Source organism: Capricornis sumatraensis, chromosome 15 (genome assembly GCF_032405125.1).
Source record: "Capricornis sumatraensis isolate serow.1 chromosome 15, serow.2, whole genome shotgun sequence".
NCBI lineage: Eukaryota > Metazoa > Chordata > Mammalia > Artiodactyla > Bovidae > Capricornis > Capricornis sumatraensis.
Genome location: NC_091083.1, coordinates 57,172,139 through 57,195,950, shown reverse-complemented (window position 1 = coordinate 57,195,950; position 23,812 = coordinate 57,172,139). Strand labels below are relative to the sequence as shown.

At 60.4% G+C, this 23,812-nt stretch overlaps 2 protein-coding genes across 5 annotated transcripts; both read left to right on the top strand.

Moving 5' to 3' along the window:
• Positions 1-1,806: 1,806 nt before the first annotated feature.
• Positions 1,807-21,919, top strand: RTEL1 (regulator of telomere elongation helicase 1). 4 transcript variants are annotated; one of them, XM_068987845.1, is made up of 36 exons: positions 1,807-1,859; positions 2,299-2,559; positions 3,442-3,637; positions 3,870-3,963; positions 4,401-4,482; positions 4,681-4,741; positions 5,495-5,570; positions 6,011-6,095; positions 6,367-6,432; positions 7,072-7,225; positions 9,334-9,372; positions 9,446-9,524; positions 10,173-10,270; positions 10,673-10,728; positions 13,804-13,875; positions 14,012-14,093; positions 14,882-15,014; positions 15,138-15,251; positions 15,333-15,373; positions 15,486-15,571; positions 15,684-15,761; positions 16,113-16,190; positions 16,602-16,748; positions 16,857-16,972; positions 17,106-17,229; positions 17,317-17,464; positions 17,610-17,770; positions 17,916-18,011; positions 19,267-19,465; positions 19,652-19,792; positions 20,328-20,444; positions 20,603-20,836; positions 20,916-21,062; positions 21,187-21,303; positions 21,393-21,496; positions 21,629-21,919. In XM_068987845.1, exons 2-36 carry the CDS (start codon positions 2,458-2,460, stop codon positions 21,707-21,709), a joined length of 3,804 nt encoding a protein of 1,267 aa, XP_068843946.1. In that variant the 5' UTR covers positions 1,807-1,859; positions 2,299-2,457; the 3' UTR covers positions 21,710-21,919. The 4 variants fall into 4 exon arrangements, 3 of the variants coding, with proteins under 3 accessions (XP_068843946.1, XP_068843947.1, XP_068843949.1); XM_068987846.1 differs by lacking the exon at positions 20,603-20,836; XR_011145943.1 differs by lacking the exons at positions 21,393-21,496; positions 21,629-21,919 and having other exon boundaries at positions 20,603-20,670.
• Positions 21,920-22,410: 491 nt separating this feature from the next.
• TNFRSF6B (TNF receptor superfamily member 6b) lies at positions 22,411-23,811 on the top strand. The gene is made up of 3 exons (XM_068987713.1): positions 22,411-22,807; positions 22,894-23,097; positions 23,500-23,811. The coding sequence occupies exons 1-3, from the start codon at positions 22,411-22,413 to the stop codon at positions 23,787-23,789; spliced, it is 891 nt and encodes a 296-aa protein (XP_068843814.1). The 3' UTR covers positions 23,790-23,811.
• The last annotated feature ends 1 nt before the right edge of the window (position 23,812 follows it).

The window sequence follows — 23,812 nt, the reverse complement described above, 5'->3', positions numbered from 1 at the left end:
TACATGTTATAATTTTAGGAGGCTTGGGCAGGAGGTCCTGATGCACAATGTGTGACCAGGGTCCTCAGCTCCAGTTCTGGCCCAGGGTTTGCTGAATCTCTGGGTCCTGCGCTTCCCTTCCTTGGACTTCTGTGGGAGAAAATGCCACTACTCTTAGAGAGTGTGGGGTGTGGAGGGTAAGGGTAGGACTCCCGGCTCTGGGACTTGCTGCCATCTTTTCACCTGGTGGCTTAGACAGTAAAGAATCTGTCAGCAATGCAGGAGACCTGGGTTTGATTCCTGAGTTGGGAAGATCTCCTGGAGAAGGGAATGGCTACCCACTCCAGTATTCTTGCCTGGACAGAGGAACTTGGCAGGCTACAGTCCATGGGGTCACAAAGAGTTGGACACGACTGAGCAACTAACACTTTCACTTTGGGAAATCTACTAACTGCTGCCAACAATGTGCTTCTTTTCCTCACCTGTAAGGAGTGGGTCATAGATGCACTCATCTCAGGGATGGTTTGCTGGATGGACAAACATGTTAATGCCTGCATAGATGGCACTGCAAAGTGTGCCAGGTAAACATCCAGCAAGTGTGTGCCAACACATCTCCAAACTTCTTTTCTCCAAACTCCCTGCGGAGATAGACACTCTGCCATTCCCTTACTGGAACAGGTGGGCATGGGTGGATACCAGCGTGTGCCAAGGGCTTCCCAAGCATGACTTCAGACCAAGAGCCTAAACACATACGTGGCATTAACGTGCTACCAGCAGGAAAACCTCTGGACATTAATCAGCCCACGGGACCCTCTAAAATCAGCCTGGCCAGAGGACTGCGGCTGCCACCGCACCGTCAGTTTCTTCCTGGCGCTTTCTGGGGCATACTGGGGTCACCTAGAAAAACATTTCTAACCACGGAAAGCTGTGTAGACCCCTGAAACTTCCTTGTTGACTGCCAGCTGGTGCTGGGAGCTGGGGATTCAGAGGGCCTGCCCTGACTAGTTGGAGACATTGACCGAAAAAGCGGCTGGACCCAGAGGACAGTAAGCAGAGGAACAGATGACGTTCTCAGGAGCCAAGTCACGGGCAAGGGGCAGCCATCTGCGATATCTGAGAGTGATCAGCTCAGTCAAGTCTTTAAAAGACCTCTGGGCGTTTCAAGAAAAGGTGGAAACCACAGGGAACCTGTCAGAACGTTTGTACAGTTGTCTGGGCAGTTGTCTGAGAGGACGTGGCCCAGGCCAGGCGGGAAGTGGAACGGAGACCCCGGTGGGGATGACTTTGAGGAGGGAGCCGGTCGGGATCCTAGGTTCGTGCCCCCGGGCGAGAAGGGGCGGGCCCTGGGCTCAGGGTCAACGGAAGGGCCTGGTGGGACCTGGACCGCAGCGCGCGACTAGCGCGTGCACCCTCAGGGGAGCAGTTTCCGGCCGGAGCATTGAGCAAGGGACTGGGAATGGCGGCGGAAGTGCAGAGAGTTCCGGAAAGACGGCGCGCCTAAGCCCGCATACTCAGACTGGCTGCCGGCTGCGGACACGATGGTGGTGTGTGGGCCGAACTGAGGCGAAGTCCTGGGGACCCCGCTCGTGTACGGCTCTCCTCAGAGACCCGGGCACTGGAACCTGTACTCCAGCAGCGCCTTCCGTCACTGCAACTCCCGGCAGGCCCCGCGCCACCCTCAGGTCGCGCGCTGGCGATTCTGCCGCGCTGCATTGTGGGGCGCGTAGTGCCCAGCTCTCGGCTCGCGGAGTGGGCCGGGCCAGCGGGAAGGGCGGACGGGCGGGGTTTTGGAGCGCGGGCAGTTAGTTCCAGTGTCTAGGCGAAACCAGGCCTCGGGAGGCGGGTTGGTTTGCGGGGCGCCGCACGGATTCGCGTCCCAGGTCAGAGCAGCACACGTGTTCTTTCGCTGCCCGCCTGGGAGGGATGGAGATGGCCCAGAGAACCGAGGGTGGGAGCCTCAGGGGTGGGAGGTTCCGAGCCGCCCGGGCTGGGGGTGGAGGAGGGGGGGTTGGTGCGGAGGTGGCGCTGCTGGGAACTGGCTCCTCTGCTGTGGCGGAGGTCAATGCAGTGTTGTTGCGGGTGGAGCACGTGGAACTGCACCTCCATCTCTTCTGTTGCTTCTCCAGGAGCTCGGTGGAGCTGTGTGGGGCGGGAGAACAGGGCAGGGAGGACACCTCTGCGAGCCCCTTGTGATGGGATGTCACAGGCTCACCTTCGGACCTGTCCGCGGGAGGCACTGCCTGCGGGAACTGATGAAGTGGCCTGGCACTCGGGAAAAGCTCACTAGACACAGGCTTGTCATTTCCGTCTCTGCTGTAGGATCTCGCGTGGAGAGAGGCTTCATGTCCCCGCAGTGCAGGCTGGCATCACTTGCCTGAAGCCGCTGAGACTCTGAGATGTTCAGAGGAGGTTTTGTCTCGCAGACTCACACAGCCTGCACTTCAGCCAACCTCTGTGTGACCCCAAGAGTAGACCAGTATGCCCAAGATAACCCTGAAAGGTGTGACAGTGGACTTCCCTTTCCAGCCGTACAAATGCCAAGAGGAGTACATGAGCAAAGTTTTGGAGTGTCTGCAGAAGGTGAGGCTGCAGACTGAGGGGCTTGTACCTGGGGATGGGTCAGCGTTGGTAGAGCCTCTGCAAAGACCTAACGTATCAGTACCTACACCTTCCTGTTAACTCCGGCCAGGTCCTACTGGTAATGCTGCCCTTATGGATGTGGGCCTTAGCCATAAATAGGGCTCATGTTTTAGGTGGGGTAGGAGAGATGCTGAACAAATAAATCAAAAAAAGGTAATTCTAGATGGTGATGAGTGCTATAAAGAAAGGCATAAGGTGGTAGGCTTAAGAGCACCTGGGGGAACCTCACTGAGAAGGTGGTGTGTGAGCTGAGGCCCAGCGATGAGAAGCAGCCAGCCATCTGAGGATCTGAAGGACGTATTTCCACACAGAGGGGCAGCTGGTACCCAGCCCTCACCTGGGGAGATCATTAAACCTCATGGGGTGCAGCTAGTGTCTTGCTGGGTTTCTGGGCATGCCCTCTTGTCTCTGCCCAAGCCCCCAGCCCCCAAGGGCTGCATCTGCAGCTGGGCACATTGTGTCTGCCCAGGCTCCCCACTCAGGCTCCCAGCTGAGAGCTATGTAGGCCATCAGATCTCATCAAGATTGTGTAAATGCTTGGATCCAGAATTGTAGAATGGAATTCCTATTTTGAGGCTTGATACCTAATTAGTCATCTTTCTATTTATAGCATGTTAGAAGATACTGTGGTGTTTTGGGTAATGCTTTGCAAATTGTTTGCTAACGTGTACTGACCTAACCTCCAGCTTTTGGTTTGGGAGTGGAAAGGTCCTGTGGAATTTTATGCCCTCTGCTGGCTGCTGGGCTGGTCTCAGGTGGGCTGTGTGGCCTGCGGTGCCTGCCTCCTGCTCCTCCCTGACCCTTGTTCCCCACCCCATTCAGAAAGTGAACGGCATTCTGGAGAGCCCCACAGGCACAGGGAAGACACTGTGCCTTCTCTGCAGCACACTGGCCTGGCGAGAGCACCTCCGAGACGCGGTCTCTGCCCGCAGGATCGCTGAGAGGGCGTCAGGGGAGCTCTTCCCCGACCGCACCTTGTCGTCCTGGGGGAACGCCATCCCGGAAGGAGATGTCCCAGGTGATGCTCCCTCTGCCCCACTCCTGGCCTCCTGGGGGGTGTGTAGCTGCCGCGCCATTTCTCATTGTCCTAGCTGTAAACCTAGGGTCATAGCCTTACAAACAAATGAGGACTCTGCAGAGCCACTGCTCTGCTTCCTGGTCACGAGTTCAGGCACCTGATGCTTAGCTGTCTGTGGGTAGACTTAGCTGAGTGCCTGTAGCCGTGACTTGTCCTTCCTTGTGCTGGGCAGCCTGCTACATGGACATCCCAAAGATCATCTATGCTTCCAGAACTCACTCACAGCTCACGCAGGTCATCAGCGAGCTCCGAAACACTTCCTACCGGTGGGTCGGGGGGTGGTCTGCCAGGATTCCACCCTGGGACACCCTTACTGGGCTAGAACCCTGAGCTCCTTGTGGCCATCAGGATGTCAGCTGTAGGTGTGGGTGGGGCAGCAGAGGTGGGGCTCTGCTCTATGTCGGAGCTCCCAGTGCTTCTGCAAGAGGGCTGTGTCCCCTTCTTCCAGTGTCCCATGAGAGGAGCGTGGAGGTGGAGGGGCCTTCCAGAGGCCTGCCGTCATTTCTCAGCCTCGCCTCCTCACTCACCCTGGACCCTGACTCAGGCTGGGCTAAGCTGCAGGGAAAGCCCCTCTCAGTCCCGGGCCAGATTTCCGCCCTGCCTGCCCTCTCTGGTTATCTGGGTGAGTGAGCCAAGCTTCCCAGTATAACTCATGGCTCTTGTCACTGGATGGCACTGGGGCCCCCGCCCTCTCTTTTGCCAGGCCCCGCGTGTGTGTGCTGGGCTCCCGGGAGCAGCTGTGTATCCACCCTGAGGTGAAAAAGCAGGAGAGTAACCACATGCAGGTGCGTTCCCGTCCCTGCCTGTCTGCTGGGGTTCTGTTGCTGCTGCTTTGTGAGAGCTGCCCAGGCTTTAGGGCCTCAGCTGTGCCCCTGGGAGATGGGGTAGGGGAGCAGGGTGAAGAACTGGTGGGGTGCCTGACTGGTGGCAAGGGGAGGGCAGGGTGCAGTTGTCACACGAGCCCAGACCTCGTGTCCCCCCAGGTCCACTTGTGCCGCAGGAAGGTAGCAAGTCGTTCCTGTCACTTCTACAACAACGTGGAAGGTGAGGGGGCTCATGGCGGCTCCTCCGCCCCTCAGTGAGCATGCTGCGGGGCATGGAATGTGGGTGCCTCCGAGGGTCGAGCTCGGTGGCCTCCTATATGCGGGGGCGCCTGGGCTCTGTTTCATGACATTGGCGAAGGCGCTCACACGGGCTGAGGGACTGGGGTTTTCGGGAGGGTCCCTGCCATGCCCAGTAGGGGAGGTTCCCTGGGCCTAAACTGTCCCTTCTAGGAGTCTGGAATTGAGGTGCCTGTCAGGTAGGCATGCCAGTGTGAGCAGCCCCCAGGACAGGTTAGGTACTGGGTCTCGAGAGCATTTCTCTTGGGGTCTCAGCCACCTTCCACAGCAGCTTGTGGGTCAGCTTGTTCCCTCTGCTGGACCAGCCCTCACCTGCAGCGTCCCTCACCTCATCTGGAGGGACCTTGAGGAGGGAGGGCCCAGGAGGCCAGGGTGGGGTGGGGAGCTGGGGGGAGCTTTTGGCCTACAGAGGAGGTACCCTCGGAGCTGGTGCCTGCTGGTCCCTGGGCTGCAGACCCTCCACTGCCCTCAGCCTTCTCCCCTGGGTCTCCCATTGGTGCTCAGCCTCAGCCTGTGGCTGCCTTCTAAAGCACAGAGCAGGGCTCCCTCAGGACTTGCTTGAAGCTTGGTGCCCTCCCCGGGGGCTGCCTGGAGTCATTCCATCTCGGGTGACCCCTGTGGTCCAGGGGGACTCAGTGGACCTGAGAGCCTGTGTTCACTCCCACCGTGTCCCCAGAGAAGAGCCTGGAGCAGGAGCTGGCCACCCCCATCCTGGACATCGAGGATTTGGTTAGGAGCGGGACCAAGCACAAGTAAGCTCCCCTCTTGGCCGCCCCAGGCTGGGCTCCCTCCATGTGCAGAGACACACCCATTCTTTTCCTTTTGAAATCATGAAACTAACGTTGTTCGGTATGAAAGTACGTGGCAGTTGTGAGGACTGTGAAGTAAGAAGTAAGACCCTTCTTCCTGGCCCCCAGCCCCTCTCTACTCCCCAGGCATTGAGCTTATCTTCCACTTGGTGTGCCCCCACCCCCGACATCTGCTGCAACTTCATGGATTCAGGGCTCTGGTTGTAGGGGCACAGGCCTGGCTGTCCCCTTTCCTCCCGCCTCCTCCACCTGCCCAGGAGTGGGCCTGGGGCTTTTGTAGATTTTACACAAGTGAGTGGTCCACTCACACGGTTGAGGACGGATGTATGAGGGGTGGCAAGCCTCGCTGCCCGTGCAGTGCCCCAGCACCTCCTCCCTTCCAGGCTGTGCCCCTACTACCTGTCTCGGAACCTGAAGCAGCAGGCAGACATAATCTTCATGCCCTACAACTACCTGTTGGATGCCAAGGTGAGGCCTCAGCCTGTGCAGCTGACAGTGCCTGATGGCAAGAAGGTCCCAGGCTCAGAGGTGCCAGCGAAGGAGTCCTTACTGGTCCTGGTTCCAGTATTAGACCCTTGCTGGGAGCTGTAGGCTGGCACCAGGGGACCAGCCTCCCTCATCAGCACAGCTTGGGGGGTGGCGGGAGTGAGGGGCTGCCCGGGATTGGTGTCCTCCTGCTGGACACCACAGGGCAGCCCCGGCATATCAGCCCCAACCCAACGTCCCACTCTTGCTGTAGAGTCGTCGTGCACACAGCATCGACCTGAAGGGGACGGTCGTGATCTTCGATGAAGCTCACAATGTGGTAAGTGTCTGCGGGCCTCCCGACATCCCCTTCCTCACACAGAACAGCTGGGCCGTCCTGTCCAGACCCCTGTGCCCCACTATCAGGACCAAGCAAACGAGCAAGGCGGGCTTCCAGCCTGTGCCCGCTATTTCCACACAAGACCCCAGACTCCTCCTGCCATCTTATCCTTCTCTTCCCTTTGTCCCTGTTGGCTGCCTCCGTCACCTGCTTGCTCCACCCCACCTGTTCTGCGGCCTCTGCCGGGGCCCAGGGACCGTGTCTCCAGGAGTGGTGGTTCCTGACCGGGGTGCTGGAGGAAGACCACTTGGGGAGCCTGGCATCCTGGGACAGAGGTGGTCACCCTCAGTCCCACTTGATTCCAGGCAGTTGTTGCCATGGGGACAGTGGGCCCAGTGGGCTGGTTTTGACTCTAGAGTAGCTAGAAGCCAGAGTTTAATGGGAAATTTATTAATAATGGCAACTCGAACAAAATAGGTTTTCAACACTGTCTGGACCAGACGTCACCTCTGGGCCAGTTTGAGAGCTGGCCTTGAGATCACAGGGTGGGGCTTGGGGGGCTCTCACTTCCTCTTCCTTTTGCCCCCCGCCCCACGTCTGCCTCCTGGAGCCCCATGACAGGTGGACTTGGGCTCACAGGAGAAGATGTGTGAGGAGGCCGCGTCCTTCGACTTGACGCCCCATGACGTGGCCTCGGGGCTGGACGTGATTGACCAGGTGTTGGAGGAGCAGACCAAGGTGGCGCAGCAGGCCGAGCTCCACCCGGAGTTCAGTGCAGACTCCGCCGGGTCAGGTGAGCTCACAGTGGGGACCACAGGCGGGACGGGGGCCAGTCTGCCCAGCACCCTTCTTTCCATTCGGCTTCTGGAAACATCAGTTTGTCAGTCTGTGTAAGTAGCTTCTCAGCCTCACAGACTAGGGGGCTGGGTAGCCCAACAAGTCAGCACTTTCTCAAGTCCTTTCTACCATCTTCCTGGGGCGTGGGTCTACTTCTGGGTAGACATGAAAACCAGGGGTGTTAGCTGTAGGGATGTTCAGTAACAACCTGCGAGCATTGTGTGCGTGAAATGTTCTCTTCTTGGAGTCCTCATCCCCTTTTTCTGTCTGATCAGGGTGTGCGTAGAGGTCTTGGTGGACGCGGTTAGCGCGTGTGTGGTTAGTGTGTGCATGGATTCTGCACAACCTTTGGTAGTTAGTAATCCACGTTTTGCTCACCCGGACCACTTGGTAGCAAGGGTTTCACTGTTGAGTTGTGGTGGGTTTGTGGCATTCACACCTGCCCTGTGGGCATTTTCCACATCCCACTGTGTCCTCACACAAGCTGCAGCAGGGTATTAATAGCCCTCGCTTCCCAGTCCCTTGCAGGGACTGGGACACGTGGACAGACTCCAGAGGGAGCAGAGGCCCCTTCTCCCACCAGGCTGCCTGCTTCTGCCCATGAGGGTCTCGGATTCTCTCTTGTGCTCACAGGTTGTGTTGGGGGGATAGTGGGTTTGTAAACGGCTTTGTGTGTTTAACACAGAAGTTCTCAGACATGTCAGCTTCAGGACCCTTTAGGTTCTTAAATTTTCAGTTCTGGAAATTTACTAAGCTTTGTTTTCATAAGTTACATCTACAGATAGTTAATTGTGTTAGAGGTGGAAACTAAGAAACTAAGTAACAAACTATTCTGTGTTACTCCATGTTTTGTGTCAGTTTCCCAGGCCTGCCCTAACTAAGTGCTATACCCAGGCAGTGCTGGGGTCAGGTGTCAGCCGGGCGGCTCCTTCTGCGATTCCTGGAGCAAGCGCCCCGGCTCTGGTAGCTGCTGGCAGACCTGGGCTTGTAGACGCATCACTACAGTCTGGCTCCATCTTCACACCGTGTCCTCCCTCCTTGGGACATCAGTCACCAGGTGAAGGCCCAGCCCAGTCCACTAGGACCTCATCTTAACTGACTGTGTCGGCAGATAAGGTCACGTTCACAGGGATCAGGGTTTAGGATTTGAACATAACTTTTTGGAGGGCACAGTTCAATCCAGAACATGTTAACTTAAATAGCCTTTTTTAATATAAAGTAATTGAATCTTGTAACGTGATAGCACACGTCACAGCTGTGTTCATTTCCCAGTGCTGCTAAAGGAAATACCCAGATGTGGCTTGAAGCAGCACATGTGTTCTTTCATGGCCCCCAGAAGCCAGGGAAGGTCTTCAGCACCGGCTCCACTGGAGGCTGTGGAGGAAGCTCTGTCTCCTGGCCTTTCCCAGCTTCTCAGGGCAGTGCCCCATCTTCTCTGACCCTTTGACGACCTTCCATCCTGCTTAGGGTCCCCAGACAATCCAGGGTGATCTCCCCATCTCCAGGTCTTAGCATCATGGCGCCTCCAAGTCCCTTTGCCACAGAGCTGACTTAGTCAATGAAGAGTAGCCCCTGCTCGCGACAACTAGAAAAAACCCGCAAGCAACAAAGACACAGCACAGCACAAAAATAAATAAAAAAGAAACCAAAGATATTTCATGAACAGGAGGAATTTTTTGCAAATAATATATCTGATGAGGTGTTTGTATCTAAAGTATAGAAGAAACTCTTTAACAAAAAGACCACCCAACCCAGTTTTAAAATGGGCAGAAGATATAAACAGACACAGATGGTCCATATGCTCACGAAAAATGGAGCCCATTGGTCGTCAGGGAAATGCAGATCAGAACCATGATTGTTGTGTGTCTCTGGGTCCCTCCGAAGGTGGCCCCCTGCCCCCACGCAGCTCAGGCTGCTGCTGCTTGTCCAACTGGGACAGCGCGGGTTTCAGGGCCAGCTCTCTTCTGTGGCATTCTGCCCTCCACGCCAGCATCCTGGCTCCTGAGGGCAGCCGGTGGAACTGGAGGTAGGTAGATTTGTGGATGTGCACTTTTCCCTCCCCAGGGCTGAACTTGGAGCTGGAAGACCTCGCCAAGCTGAAGAGTAAGTGCCCCTCTTCTCCTGCCTGTGCCCTGGACCCCCACAGCCCCAACCTGATAGCCCCTTCCTGCCACAGTGATTCTGCTTCGCCTGGAGGGGGCCATCGATGCTGTGGAGCTGCCTGGAGGCAACAGCGGTGTCACCAAGCCTGGGAGGTGAGGGCCGGAGTAGGCAGGTGTGCGGGGAATGTCTTGGGTCACAATACAGGGAGTCTCCCCATCCTGGAGGCCCTGGAGTGGCTGCCAGCATCTCGTTTGGTCCTTGAGAAAGTTGGGACCACTCGCTCCTCTGGTCCAGCCCTCTGTCTGCAGTTGCCTTTTAGAATGAAGCGCCGCCTTCTGTTGTGAGGAAGAGCAGGTGTAACTCCTGGCATGCTGCCAGCTGTGCCAGCTCAGGATGCGGGCCCTGAGCCCCGCCTGCTCAGACCCTCTAAGGGCCCAGTTGCTCCCCACATGGCCCAGGTGTCTCCTAGGCTCGCACATTCACAGGTTTCCTCAGCAGTTTCCACTACCCACCTCCTCCCGACTTTTTCCAGAACTGTTCCCTGGATGCCCTGCCCAGAGCCTCCACTCCAGAGAGGCCTACATCTGAGACATGAGCCCCAAGCCCAGGTCTTTCTCTGGGTATGCAGGTCTCAAGCAGACTGCTTTCCTCCCCTTGGGGGCTTTTGAGGGGAGAGGCCACTCCCCTCCAGCTTTGGGCCTCCCTGGAGGCTCAGAGCTTGTTTGCAGGTGAAGGAAACTTAAAATGCCTTAATGGCTGTCAGGTTCCCAAAGTGCAGCCAAGCCATCTCTTTCTTGTAGCTACATCTTTGAGCTGTTTGCTGAGGCCCAGATCACGTTTCAGACCAAGGGCTGCATCCTTGACTCCCTGGACCAGCTCATCCAACACCTGGCAGGACGTGAGTCCCGGCCACACACTGGGGCCGCCCCTTCCTCTGGCCCACTGACTGCTTTCTGATTGGGAGGCTGAGTCCGTAGCGTGTCTGATGGCATGTGTCCCATAAAGATCAGTCTTCCTGGTCAGCCCCTTTTAGGAAGGAGCATTGAGGGGCTGGGTGGCCAATGAACTGTGGGCCCCACCACTCTCTTCTCCAAACCTCTGTGCTGTTTCCACCCAGAGGGTTCCCCAGGACCACTCCCCATTGGTCTCCCTGGGGGCACCCAGCCTTGCCATGCTCTTGGGCCCTGGGCAACCCCAGAAGCCTCTGTGCTTGTCCTGCTGACCCAAAGGAGACCCCCTGGGAAGAGGGGAGAACTGTCTTCTGAGGGTACGCCCCTCACCGACTCCGCTGCCCCCACAGGTGCCGGGCTGTTCACCAACACGGCGGGCCTGCAGAAGCTGGCAGACATCATCCAGGTAGGGACTGACTACCGCCAGTAGGTGGCGCCTCTTCTCCCCGATGGAAGGTGGGGGCTTCCATCTGTGGGCTGCTGGTGATGCTAGACTGGCGGCAGGGCCAGCTGCCCCAGCACATGCTTCAGGTCAGCCCCACAATGTGGGGTTCCTCTCACTCTGGGCACCTGCTTCAGGCCTTGAGGATGGGACCAGGCGGGCAGTGGGTCCCCCGGATTTTCGGACAGGCCTGGCCAGCTGTCGGCTCTTCTCATTTCTTGCTGACACAGCTCTTCAGGGGAAAGTTAATGATAAGTGGATCCCAGAGTAGGGGGGGATGAGGGGCACTCTGTGCCCTGTGCCCTGTTATTGCTGGGCCAGCCTCACCCAGAGGGTGTCCAGTCATGGATGGGGTGAGTGTGTCCAGGTGACGCCTGTGAGCATTGGTGGGGCTTAGGGCTGGTGTTGGGATCAGTGGTGGGTTGCACATCCCTGGGCCAGGCCAGCCTCACTCTGGGCTTTGGGATCTTCTTGGAGGTGGGGCAGCCGAGGCCCTCTTGGCCCCGTGGAGACCCCACCTTCCCTAGGCTATCACATGCTTCAGGGCCGCTGGTGTCCCCACCTCCTGCCCCTGACGTGCCATCTTCCTCAGGCTCAGCTGAGGCACTTCCTCCACTCAAGTGGGCAAGCTAGGGCCTGTCTTCTGTTAGCTGGGTGGCTCAGGGCCTTTGTTCCTCCTCTCTGGGCCTTTCAGCAGAGGCCCCTCCATGGCCACTGCTCCTTGGGACATGGGCACCAGAGGCCCTGTGTGGCGTGTGTGTGGCTGCCCATGCCGCAAGGGCTCACGGTGAGGGGGTCCCTAGCTGCGAATGGGCTCAGTGGGCTTGAGGCCCTGGGTCACCTGCCCGGCAGCGCCTGTCACTGTCACCCCACCTTGTCCCTCTCCCCAGCCCTTGCTGTGTTTCCAAGGCCACATGCCCTCTTCCACTCTACTGCATGGGTGGCATCCGTGGGGCTCCTGGCCGCACCCACAGGTGCTCGTCATATTGGGATGTGAGATGAGTAACTGCTGGGTCACACTTCCTCCAGCTGGAGGGGACAGGACATGCCAGCGAAAGAGAATGGCCTACAGGCAGTTCAGGCAGCGGAGGACGCTGAGTCACTCGCGGGGGCCACTTAGAGCAGCTGCCAAAGGAGATTCCAAAGCCATGGGCTTAGTGGTGTTTGGGCTCCAGAGAGTCTGGGGCAGGGAGGAACCCACTCCATAAAAGGGTATCCGGGGAGGGGTGGGGCTGCACAGGCCTGGAACCCAGGGCCCTGTGAGGAGGGGCAGGAGGGATGGGCAGAGCGTGCCACGAAGGAGGATCTGCTTGGAAGGGCAGGGCCACGGCCCTGCAGTCAGGACTTGGGACTCCTGGAGACCCAGCAGGCATGATGGGTCACCACACAGATGGTGGAGGCCTTGGACACCTGCTACCCTGCCACGGAAGTGCCACGAGGAAGCAGGCAGAGCCCAGGCCTGAAGGACCACACTCTAGAGTGTCCTTCTCTGTGAGCCTGGTTGCCTTTCCAGCCCCATTCTTGCCTCACAGACAGGACAGAGCCCCCAGGGTGGAGTGCCGAGCTGCCAGCGGGCTGGTGCTGGAGCCCAGCCATGGGGGAGCCACACTTGGCCCTCCCCCCGACCTGTGTCTACGTCACTCAGCACAGGGCGACCGCAGTGGGGTCTGAAACTTCTCCCATCCCTTGAAGTGTGGGAGCTGCTCTGGGGCCACGGCATGGGTTTGCAAAGGAAGCCATGGCCCCAAAATGGCCTTACCTGCCACCGTGGCCTCCGCTCTGGGATGGAGTCATGTGTGTGGACCTGTCCTTGCAGGGAGATACTTGGGTAAATTACTAGGCCAGGTGTTTTGCCATCTGGACGATGGAAAAGCTTCTTAAAGCTCCTCTTGCCCTTGGTGCTTACTCCTCATAGGCTGCACTGTGCCCACGAGCCGTGCTCCTGGGGTCTCACACAGGGCCGAAGGGTGCCTGCTGCTCCTCCTGGCCCTGTGCCCACGTCTCCTGGGCCCTGCAGGAGTTTGCCGCAAACAGGGTGCTGACCCATTTGTGGGAAGGTGTGGTGGATAAAGCTTCTGCCTCCAGCCGCTGGTGGTGCTGGCCTCCTGTTCTCATAGGTACCAGGTAGAAGTCGAGGTTCTGTGGTCAGTGTCCAGCCCAGCGTGAGGCCCCTGGGGGTGCGAGGCTGTGGAACACACTGTCCCTTCTACATGTGTCTTGGCCTTGTCTCTACTGGCCAAGTGTCTGTCGGCTTCTTCCTTTTCTGTAAGAGCCTCTTGAGCCTTGGCCATGACTCTTGGACCTTCGGGCTGTCTGGGGGCAAGCCGGGGCTCTGTGATGTCCAGAGGGCTGCCTGAGGCTCAGTCTCTGCTCTCCAGGGCGGCTGTACCGTCTGTTCTGGAGAAAGTGACATCTGTGTCTTACATATTTCCAATGTTAAATACTTTTGTTGCTGTTGAGAAAGGGATCGTTTTAATGCACCGGTGCTTGTGTGTGGAAACCTATTGACTTGTATCTGTTGGTCTTGTGTGAAGCTGTCTCACTAAGTTTTCTTTTCATTCAAAATGTTTGTTATTCTGTTTCCTGGGTTTTCTAAGTGGACAGTCATGTTGTTTGTAATGTTTAGTGTTCTGTACTTTTTGCCCCAGTATTTATCCCTGCTGTTGTTTTTTCTTGGCTTGTTGCGTTCACCAAGAGTATAATTCCGCTTGTTTTACTTAGGGCTTAATTTCATCCTTTTAGTTCTTGAGTAAACTGAGGTCCTTTGCCCTGGCCCTGAGCCAGCCCTGGTGGGGAGGGGAGGCGAGCTGCTGACCCGGGCCTGGTGCCCATGAGAGGTGCGGACTGGCGGCCGAGGAGGGGCCAGCAGGACTGCTGTATCGCACGGGGCAGCTCTCTCCCCTCAGCCTCTTGGCTTGGAGGCAGTGGCAGGTGACCACCATGCCCTGAGTGCCTGTCTGTCCTGCATGGGAGCAGCATGTCAGGAGAGGCAGTCTCAGGTGTGTCCTGCTCACCTCATCCCTCATCTCTGCCTTCCAGATTGTGTTCAGCGTGGACTCTGCCGAAGGTGACCCTGTTCCCATGGTGGGGCTGGCGTCTCAGTCCTACAAGGTGGGGCTGCCTCCAGGGTGGGGCTCCTGGGTGGGATCTCAGTCCTACCAGGTGGGGCTGCCTCCAGGATGGGCTCCTGAGCGGGGCCTGGGACACACATGCACTCCTGGGACACCTGTCCACTCCACCCCTCCAGGTGCACATCCACCTGGATGCGGGTCACCGGAGGACAGCTCAGCGGTCAGATGTCTGGAACACCATGGCAGCCAGAAAGCCAGGTACGGTTCCTCGTGGGCAGGGACATGCTCCCCCTGAACTGGGGTGGCGCCTTGTCCAGCTGTGGGCTCCCGGCCGCCTGTCAGTCCAGCCACCCACCTGTCTTCTGAGAGTCTGAATAGAGAAGCCAGGGTGCCCCAAGGCTGGGCTCCTGGTCCCCAGCATCCTCCATGGTCACTCCTGTCATAGCTGGGGCAGGCTGGCCTGGGACAGTATGGGCCCTGGTCCGCTTCCACCCTCTCCACTGAGGGCAGGTCCCATCCTAAAGGTTGGAAGAGCCTTCTCTGGTTCACTTCTGGAAGTGTCACTGCTGGCCTGTGATGTGGCTGTGATCCCAGAGTCGCAGTGCCAGCATCCGCGTTTGCTGTTCCCATCTCGGTCTGTGGAGCACAGAGGGCAGGCAGGCATGTCTGTCCCACAGGCGTCTGTACTGGCTTCCTGCCTCTGGGGGCTGTGGGCCCAAGCCCCTCCTTCTTCTGCAGTCCCACCTGGTGTAGGGAGGGGACTGGCTCTTCATGCCCCGAGCCACAGGGACCTCTGGGGTTGGAGTGGGCTGATCTCTTTGGAAGTGACCTCAGCGCCCTCCTCTGACCCCGGGGTGCTGAGGAGCTTCTCCAGTGTGCTTGCTGTTCCTGGGCTCCCGAGGAAGCACTCAGCCCCAGGCCCAGCTCCTGACTCAGGCAGGGCCCTGGGCAGACTTGCACACCCGGGTCTCAGGGCCCAGCGCCACATGTTGGGGAGGCTGGTCACTGTGTGGCTGGCAGCCGGGCCTCATGTGCGTCCCCTGCAGGGAAGGTGCTGAGCTACTGGTGCTTCAGCCCTGGGCACAGCATGCGTGAGCTGGTCCGCCAGGGTGTCCGCACCCTCATCCTCACCAGTGGCACGCTGGCCCCCATGGCCTCCTTCAGCCTGGAGATGCAGATGTAAGGGCAGGTCCTTGTGTCCCCCAGGGGTGGGGGTGGCCATCCTGAAGCCAGTCCCCTGCCCTGGGCTGCAGGGTGCTGGGGTTCAGGATTTCACAGGGGCCACCCCCTGCCTCCCTCCAGCCCTTTCCCAGTCTGCCTGGAGAACCCCCACGTCATCAACCAGCACCAGATCTGGGTGGGGGTCATCCCCAAAGGCCCCGATGGAGCCCAGCTGAGCTCTGCCTTCGACAGACGGTAGGGGACCTGGTGGACCAGCTGGGCAAGGGGGCAGTGAGTACCGGCCCCTCATGGCAGCAGCCCCCTGGTTCTCTGCAGGTTTTCTGATGAGTGCCTGTCCTCCCTGGGGAAGGTGCTGAGTGAGTGCATGGGTGCCCCCCCAACTCCTTGTCCTGCCTGGTCTTCTGGGGGTGGTGGGTGGAGGGGCTCTCTCAACACCTGTCCCGCTGACCCAGGCCATGGCACTTGCAGGCAATATCTCCCGCGTGGTCCCGCACGGGCTCCTGGTCTTCTTCCCTTCCTACCCGGTCATGGAGAAAAGCCTGGAGTTCTGGCGGGTGCGTCCCCCCTCCAGTGTTCTCTGGGACGGGTGTGGAGGGAAAGCCCAAACGGCCAAGAGTCTGTAGGAGGGCCAGGTGCACACCTTATCTGAGAAGTCTCCTCCCGTAGGCCCATGACTTCACCAGGAAGCTGGAGGTCCGGAAGCCCCTGTTCGTGGAACCAAGGAGCAAAGGAGGCTTCTCGGAGGTCCGGGTCCCAGGCCTCCCACCCCCGGCTGCCCTGGGCTCAGGCCACCCTCAGGCCCTGCGTGGCTGAGGTCCTGCTTGCCTTTTAGGAAGTTTGGGCTCAGGGATGACAGCAGCAGACCCCACCCCACCCCTCTTGCTCTAGCCCCAGACCGTGTATTTTCTAGGAACGGTGAGCAGGTGCTGGGTTCCAGTCCAGGTTGGCCTGGAAGCTGTGCCGTGAAGGAGCTGCTTGGGCCTGCTGGCCTGCCTCCAGGCTTGGGTGCTTTGTCTCAGAGGGTGATTCCTGGGGCTTGCTCAAGGAGGTGGAGGGGTCAGGGGCCGGGCTGGGCTGACCAGTCTCCCCTTCCAGGTGATGGAGGCTTTCTATGCCAGAGTTGCTGCCCCCGAGTCCAGTGGGGCCATCTTCCTGGCTGTGTGCCGGGGGAAGGTGAGGCCTCAGAGGACTGGGTCCCACACTCCTGCCCTTCCTCCCCACCTTAACCCTGTGCCAAGGGGACTGAGGGCTCTTGACCTGGGGCTGCACCATGGGCAGGAAAGGCTGGTCACTTCCCTCAGGCCCCAGGTCCAGCAGATATGGGAAGCTGTGGTCCTTTTGGTCCTAGGGGGTGGGCCCTGGGGTCCTGGAGTGGGTAGGAAGGACATACGAGGTTCTGGGAATGAGGACATGGTCATGGGGTCCTGGGACTCCAGATCCAGCCTGGTTCAAGGTTGGAGGGTTCTTCACCCTGCTCATGCCGGAGGCCTGTGGCCATGAGGGTTCAGGCACAGGGGGACTCTTAGGGAAGGTCCTGGGCTTGATGGAGACAGACAGGGGCAAAAAGTACCTGCTGCCCTCCAGGCTAGTGAGGGACTGGACTTCGCAGACATGAATGGCCGTGGAGTGATCGTCACAGGCCTCCCGTACCCACCCCGCATGGACCCCAGGGTTCTCCTTAAGATGCAGTTCCTGGATGAGATGAAGGCCCAGAGCGGGGCTGGGGGCCAGGTGAGAGGTGGAGCTGGGTGGGGCTGGGGACCATGTGAGGGGTGGGGTTGGGAGTGGGCTGGTAGTGCTCCAGCTGACATGACGGAGCCCCTCCCCGCCCCCCATCAGTTCCTCTCTGGGCACGACTGGTACCGGCAGCAGGCATCCAGGGCTGTGAACCAGGCCATCGGGCGGGTGATCCGGCATCGCCACGACTATGGGGCCGTCTTTCTCTGTGACCACAGGTGCAGCCCCTCCCACCAAGCTTCGGGGCCAGAGCCCCCACCCCTGACACCAGCTCTTCCCTCTGGCGAGTCTGCCAGAGGGGTGGGCGGTGGGGATGTGGGGTTCCTAGACTGAGGCCCCACCACCCTGCAGGTTTGCCCATGCGGACACCAGAGCCCAGCTGCCCTCCTGGGTGCGCCCCCACGTCAAGGTGTATGATAGCTTTGGCCATGTCATCCGAGACGTGGCCCAGTTCTTCCGTGTGGCCCAGAAGACTGTGAGTCCCCAGCACCAGTTGGATGTGCCCTCATGCCCACCCGGGGGATGGGCCGGGTGTGACCCCTGACCACCTGTGACTGTCTAGATGCCTGAGCCGGCCCCTCGGGCTGCTGCCCCAGGTCTGGGCGAAGGAGAAGGCATTGTCTCAGTGTCCGTGTCACCAGGCCCCCTCCCCACCAGGAAGGCCACAAGTCTGGACGTGCATGTCCCCAGTCTGAGGCAGCGACACATGGGTGTGTGTAACGGGGTGGCACAGCCGGGTGGGGCCCACAGGGTGGAGGGCGGGCCGCCTCCAGCAGACGGGTGACATGCTGGGACTGATGACCCGAGTGCCTGGTGGGCATTGGTGGACTTGGCTGCCCACGTGCGATCCTGCAGGCTCGCCAGTCACCAAGGATACTGAGGGCAGCCTGTGTGTGGAGTACGAGCAGGAGCCCATCTGTTCCCAGCGGAGGCCTGCGGGGCTGCTGGCTGCCCTGGAACACAATGAGCAGCTGGCTGAGGGGCCTGGCAACGAGGCCCTCCCTGCAGAGGAGGAGGTGAGGGGCTGGGCGCTCTGGAGAGGACATGGATGACTTGGCCCCTGGTTCTGTGCAGGGGGGCTGAGGGTGCCCTGCTGCTCAGAGCAATGTCAGTGCTCTGGGGCCCTGAGACCTGGGTCGGACACAGCTGTGTCGCCCTCAGGCCTGTAGCTGCTCCACCCTGTTGGGCCCTCGTGAGAAGAGGCCAGCGGAGGAGCAGCGTGGCAGGAGGAGGAAAGTCAGGCTTGTCGGCAGTCCGGTATGTGACCCTTTGGCAGACGCGGGGTTCTGGAGGGAGCCTCTGGCTGTGTGGCTCTGAATGGTGCAAATGGTGCACTGGCCTGACTTGTCTGTCCTTGCTGGGGGGCGGGCTCTGGAATGGCTGGGGCCCAGGGAAGGAAGCTGGGCAGGCCTGAGGTTGGGTGCAGGGGTGCATGGGGGCGACAGACCCGTGGCGTGCACTGCACTCACCTCCTATCCCACCTGCTCTGACCCCATCCCAATTCTTCTGTGAGAACATCTCAATCTCCACTCAGCTCTCTGAAGCAGCTCAGAGGCCTGTGTGCCCTTCACTGCCAGTTTCATGTCTCCTCCCAGGGTCCCTGGGCAACCCCCCACCCCTCCACTCAGGACACTCCCACCACACTTTGGAGTCCTGCAGACTTGTCAGATTCAGGCTTTTCATTTTGCATTTGTTTTGGGTAGTGTGGTGAAGTCCACACAGGCCCATGGGCTCCTTTCTTCCCAGAAGGTTCCATCTTCCCCGCTGGGCAGGAGCCAGGCCTGGCCCTTTGGCAGGTTTGAGGTGGCACCTATAATTGGGCTGTCTCCCCTGGGCTGGGCTGGGCTGGGCTGGGCACGAGCGTGCAGGCTGACGTGCCTGCGTGTGAGGAGTGTGGTGTTCCCAGCCTCGGATAAAAGCAGTTAAGAACAGCTGAGTTAAGTCCCAGAAGCTCCGGAAAGCCCCAGATGCCACTGCCTCTGTCCATTTTCCTTGATTCTGGGAAGAGCCGGGCGGTGCCCAGGGGACTGACACTGAGGGGGTGGCCTGGGTGCCAGGAGCCTGGGACTCTGCAGGCAGAGCTAGGGGACAGCCTGGGAGCCTAGATGGTCCTGGCTGAGGGTCTGGGGTCAGTACTGGGGTGTGTGGCGGAAGTGGGGCACAGGAATGTTGGACGTCTGGCACATCGAGAAGTGTCCCTTGCTGTGAGTGGATGGTCCAAGCCAGGAGTGCCCACTGCAGTGGCCCCTGCTGTGGGTGCTGGGAGCTCGGCAGAGGAGCAGGGGCTGCCAGCCAAGAGGGCGAGCCTGTGTTGTCCCTCCGCTGTGCTCGGCAGGCCTGACCACCTCGGCTGAAGCCAGCCTTACTTGCTGGCCCCTCCTGGCTACCTTTGGTGATCCCAGCTGGGCCAGGCCAGCCAGGCATCCTCCCTGGCAGCCCCAACAGCAGCTCGCTGTCCCTGTGGATGGGAAGGGTCTGCACCACCTGACAGGTGCTGGGCATTTGTGCGCAGGAGGTCCCGGCAGCCAGCACGGACACGGGCAGGGCCAAGCTGTTCATGGTGGCTGTGAAGCAGGCACTGAGCCAGGCCAGCTTCGACACCTTCACCCAGGCTCTGCGGGACTACAAGAGCTCCGATGACCTTGAGGCCCTGGTTGCTCGCCTCAGCCCCCTCTTTGCTGAGGACCCCAAGAAGCACAGCCTGCTCCAAGGTGCCTTGGCCTGCACAGGCTGCCCACTGAGGGTCCTGCCCTGGAGGTTGTGCTGAAGCTATGGGGTGGGGGCCACCAGGGTCTGCGGTTGACCTGCTCCCTGGAAGAGATGCAGGTGGCCCCCCAGTGGTGGCTGCAGCTCTGGGGACCCGCAGGCCCAGAGCCCCACCCCTCCCCTCCCCACAGGCTTCTATCAGTTCGTGCGGCCCCACCACAAGCAGCAGTTTGAGGAGGTCTGCCTCCAATTGACGGGTCAAGGCTGCAGCTCCCCGCACAAGCACGGCCATTCTCAGAGGCAGGGGGCACAACCGGCCCTGGACTCCAGTGGTGAGCTGTCCTCTGCCTGGGTGGGACCCTCAGACTCAGGTCCTAGAGGAGAGTTGGTGCCTGGCTCTTGAGCTGGGTCCTCACTTGGCCCAGCCTCCCTGTTCCTGAAGTCCAGACAGGTGACCCCACTTCAGGGGCCATGGGCCCTTGGAGCACACATGGCACAGGCCTCATGGAGCCTGGGTCTGGGGAGTCCTGGAGACCCGCCTTCCCTGTCTCTACCTGGAGGGGCCCTGCACATCCAGAGCCTGGGAGCTGCTCTCCCCATGTAAGGAAGTGCCCACCTCTGGACAAGATTTCCCCCAGGATAGTCGTCACGGGGCCCTGGGATCGAAGATTCCAGCCTGAGTCACCTTCTGCACACCCCGCCCTGTGCCTTCCCCCCAAGAAAGAAGCCCCACCCTTCCCGGCTGTTCTAGTGACCTGAGAAGAGTTTGAGGCCAGGTCTCCCCTTGAAAAGACCTTGTCCATCCTGGGGCACCCCTGAACCCTCAGGGACCAATGGGACGGCTGCTTGTCTCTCTCATTTCTTCAGGAAGGAAGGAGTCTGACCCCAAGCTGACTGTGTCCCAGGGTGCAACCAGGCAACTGGACTCTTGCGAGCAGCTGAACCAGGGCTGGCCCCACCTGGCCTCTGGGCCACTCCCCGCAGGTACTGATCTGAAGAGGTCTCAGGTTAGAGTCAGGAGCAGCAGGAAGACCCTGGGGAGGAGTTGCCAGGGGCCACTATGGCTCTGATCTCCAGAGCAGGGCAGGTTGGTGTGAGTTCCTAGGAAACTGCTGGACTGAAACACGTCACTGTCCCATCAGGAGACCCCAGCTGCCCACTGCACAAGGGATCTAGAGCCCCTGGAGCTGAGAAGCAGCACCCGTCTGCTGTGAGTGCCTACCTTGCTGATGCCCGCCGCACCCTGGGGGCTGCTGGTTACAGCCAGCTTCTGACAGCACTGACCACGTATAAGCAGGATGATGACTTTGAGAAGGTGGTGGCTGTGGTGGCTGCACTCACCACCGAGAAGCCTGAGGACCTGCCCCTGCTACAGAGCAAGTGCCTAGAGTAGGGGTGGGAAGGGGTAGGCAGCAGGGCTGGCAGCAGAACCAGCCTGAGCCATGCTCTCTGCAGGGTTCGGCATGTTCGTGCGGCCACACCACAAACAGCGCTTCCGACAGATGTGTGTGGACCTAAGTGGCCCAGGCACCCAGGCTCCAGGACCCCAGGAGGGGGGCCCTGCCATGCCTTCTGACCCTGTCCGTGAGGCTCCCAGTCCAGGTAGGGCCACCTGTCTGGTGCTCCTGCTGCCCTGTCATCCAATCCCCCTCAACCCTCGCAGGGTGGGCAGGTGGGCAGCAGGGAAGCGCCAGGCACCCTCAGACCTGCCTCATCCTGTCTCTAGGCCCCAGGAAGACCCAGAGCAAGATTTCGTCCTTCTTTATGCAGAGGACGGCTGAGGACACAGAGGCTCCTGGTTCGCCCCTCAGTTTTCCCCGCGGGCAGGCGCAGTTGGAGTGGGGTAGGTCTCCTGGGAGGAGCTACAGGGACTGTTGGGAGTGGGGGCCGGGATGCAGCAGGCCCACGGCATTCACATCAGACCCCTTGCAGCGGGAGTGGCGTGTGCAGGCTGCAGGGCGGAGGATGTGGTCTTCTTCAAGTGCCCCTCCTGTGACTTCCTCCGCTGCCAGGCCTGCTGGCGACAGCACCTCCAGGTTGGTAGCCAGTCCCCGTGGACACGGTGGTGACCCTGTGGACACAGCCAGCAGGGGTTGTCCCCCATAGTGGGGCTGAAGGGTGGGTGGTAGGGGGTTCCTGGCAGTGTGTCCAGCCCTTCATCTCCACAGGTCTCTAGGAAGTGCCCTGGCTGCCGTGCTGCCACCAGAAAGCAGACCCTTGCACAGGTCTTCTGGCCAGAGCCCCAGTGAAGCCCCAATGGAGCCCCTCTGGGCACTCTGTGGACACTGAGGCTGCCCCTCCTGGGGCACTGCCTGGACACTTGCCTGTTGGCTGGGAGTGGGCCAAAGAGCCTGCCTGACAGGGAGGCCAGTCCAGTGTCTGTGTGATGCCCCTGAGATGGCAGTGGGATCCTGGTCCCTGTGAGAGGCCTTGAGGTCACCTTGGGGTCTGGGGTGGGTCCACTGGAAGGTGCTTGCCCAGAGCTTGAATGGCTGCCAGCCTCTGGTCAGAGCCCCCATAGGAAGGGAGCCCTGCCCCTCCTGGGGGCTGCCCTTGGCGGACCCGCTGTTCACTAAGGGACAGAAATATAATAAAGCTGCTGGTACTGCTGGACGTGTCTGCATGTCCTGGGCTGATTGGAGGGGTGAGGGTGCCAGGGAGGATGGGGGTATCTAGACAGTCTCCCTTTCACATGTTTTGTCCAAAGGGGAAGCCGTTGCCCCTTCCACCCCGCAGTTGCCAGGCCTGGTAACGGCGTCAGGCCCTGCCCTTTGCCATTTGTGCTGGGGGCCGTCACAGGACCACCCTGGCACTGGATTTGGAGGGAGGAGTCAAAGCCTAGGTCCCTAGGTCGCCGACCCCTCCTCCTCGGCGGGCGGGGCTCCCCGGGGCGGGGCCAGACCGACCCTTATAGGACGCGGCCGGAGGCCGCTGCAGCTCCATAGAGACCATGAGAGCTCCGCCGTGGCCGGTGACTGCCCTGCTGCTGGCGCTTGCGGCGCGCGGGGCGGCAGCAAGCGTGCCCACCTACCCGTGGAGGGACGCAGAGACGGGGGAGTGGCTGGTGTGTGACCAGTGCCCCCCGGGCACCTTTGTGCAGCGGCCTTGCGGCCGGGACAGCCCCACGACGTGCGGTGCCTGCCCGCCGCGCCACTACACACAATTTTGGAACTACCTGGAGCGCTGCCGCTACTGCAACGTCATCTGCGGGGAGCGCGAGGAGGAGGCGCGGCCGTGCGGGGCCACCCACAACCGCGCCTGCCGCTGTCGGTCCGGTTTCTTCGAGCACGCCAGCTTCTGCCTGGAGCACGCGTCCTGCCCGCCCGGCGCCGGCGTGGCCGCTCCCGGTGGGTGAGGGGAGGGGCGGGGCGACCCTCCGCCGAACAGGGACCACTCGACTCTCCTGACTGCGGCCTCCTTGTCTCATCCCTAGGTACCCCCAGCCAGAACACGCAGTGCCAGCCGTGCCCCCCGGGCACCTTCTCCGCCAGCAGCTCGAGCTCGGAGCGGTGCCAGCCACACCGCAACTGCACGGCCCTGGGCCTGGTCGTCAATGTGCCTGGCTCCCCGTTCCACGACGCCCTGTGCACCAACTGCACGAGCTTCCAGCTCGGCCTGCTGGAGCCAGGGGCGCCGGGTGAGCAGGGGGTGGGGTGGGGGTGCTCAGCGCTTATTAGCTGGTTCCTGGGAAAGGCTTCCGGAAGCGCGGTGGGGGCGGACCAGGAGACTATTTGGCTGAGGGTTTCAGCACTGGTGGGTGATGCCATTTCCCGCCGGCATTGGGAAACAGGCTTCGAGGGCTTAACGGTTCGCGGGAGGGCACAGCAGCGAGAGTGGCGAGCCTCCTTCGCGTCGCATCCCATTCTCAGCTTCAGCCCACGAGCCGCACTCCTTGCTCGCCGTTTCCCGCGGTCACCCCAGACCCTCCGGCACGGCTCTCGCCTTGGCCTTCATGAGCGTGCAGAGACCCCCTCCACTGTCCTGTCCTCCCGGGGCGCTGGCACCTGACTAGGCACCCCCTCACACCGCCTTCCCGCAGGGACCGAGGAGTGTGAGCACGCCGTGGTCGACTTCGTGGCTTTCCAGGACATCTCCCTCAAGAGACTGCAGCGGCTGCAGCAGGCGCTAGTGGATCCCGGGACGCAGAGACCGCCGCCGCCGCTGAGGGAGGGCCGCGCGGCGCTGCAGCGGAGGCTGTGGCAGCAGCTCATGGAGCTCCGCGAAGCGCGGCCTGGGGCGCTGGGGGTACGGCTGCTGCAGGCACTGCGCGCGGCCAGACTGCCTGGGCTGGAGCGCAGCATCCGCGAACACTTCCTTCCGGCGCAGTGAGCACCCTTCCTGGTATTTATTCA

Coding starts and splice junctions, on each gene's coding strand:
- RTEL1 (XM_068987845.1), top strand. CDS start 2,458: ATGCCCAAGATAACCCTGAAAGGTGTGACAGTGGACTTCCCTTTCCAG. Junction 14,094..14,881: donor CATGGCAGCCAGAAAGCCAG/GTACGGTTCCTC, acceptor CGTCCCCTGCAG/GGAAGGTGCTGAGCTACTGG. Junction 16,973..17,105: donor GTCTTTCTCTGTGACCACAG/GTGCAGCCCCTC, acceptor ACCACCCTGCAG/GTTTGCCCATGCGGACACCA.
- TNFRSF6B (XM_068987713.1), top strand. CDS start 22,411: ATGAGAGCTCCGCCGTGGCCGGTGACTGCCCTGCTGCTGGCGCTTGCG. Junction 22,808..22,893: donor CGCCGGCGTGGCCGCTCCCG/GTGGGTGAGGGG, acceptor TCTCATCCCTAG/GTACCCCCAGCCAGAACACG. Junction 23,098..23,499: donor GCTGGAGCCAGGGGCGCCGG/GTGAGCAGGGGG, acceptor GCCTTCCCGCAG/GGACCGAGGAGTGTGAGCAC.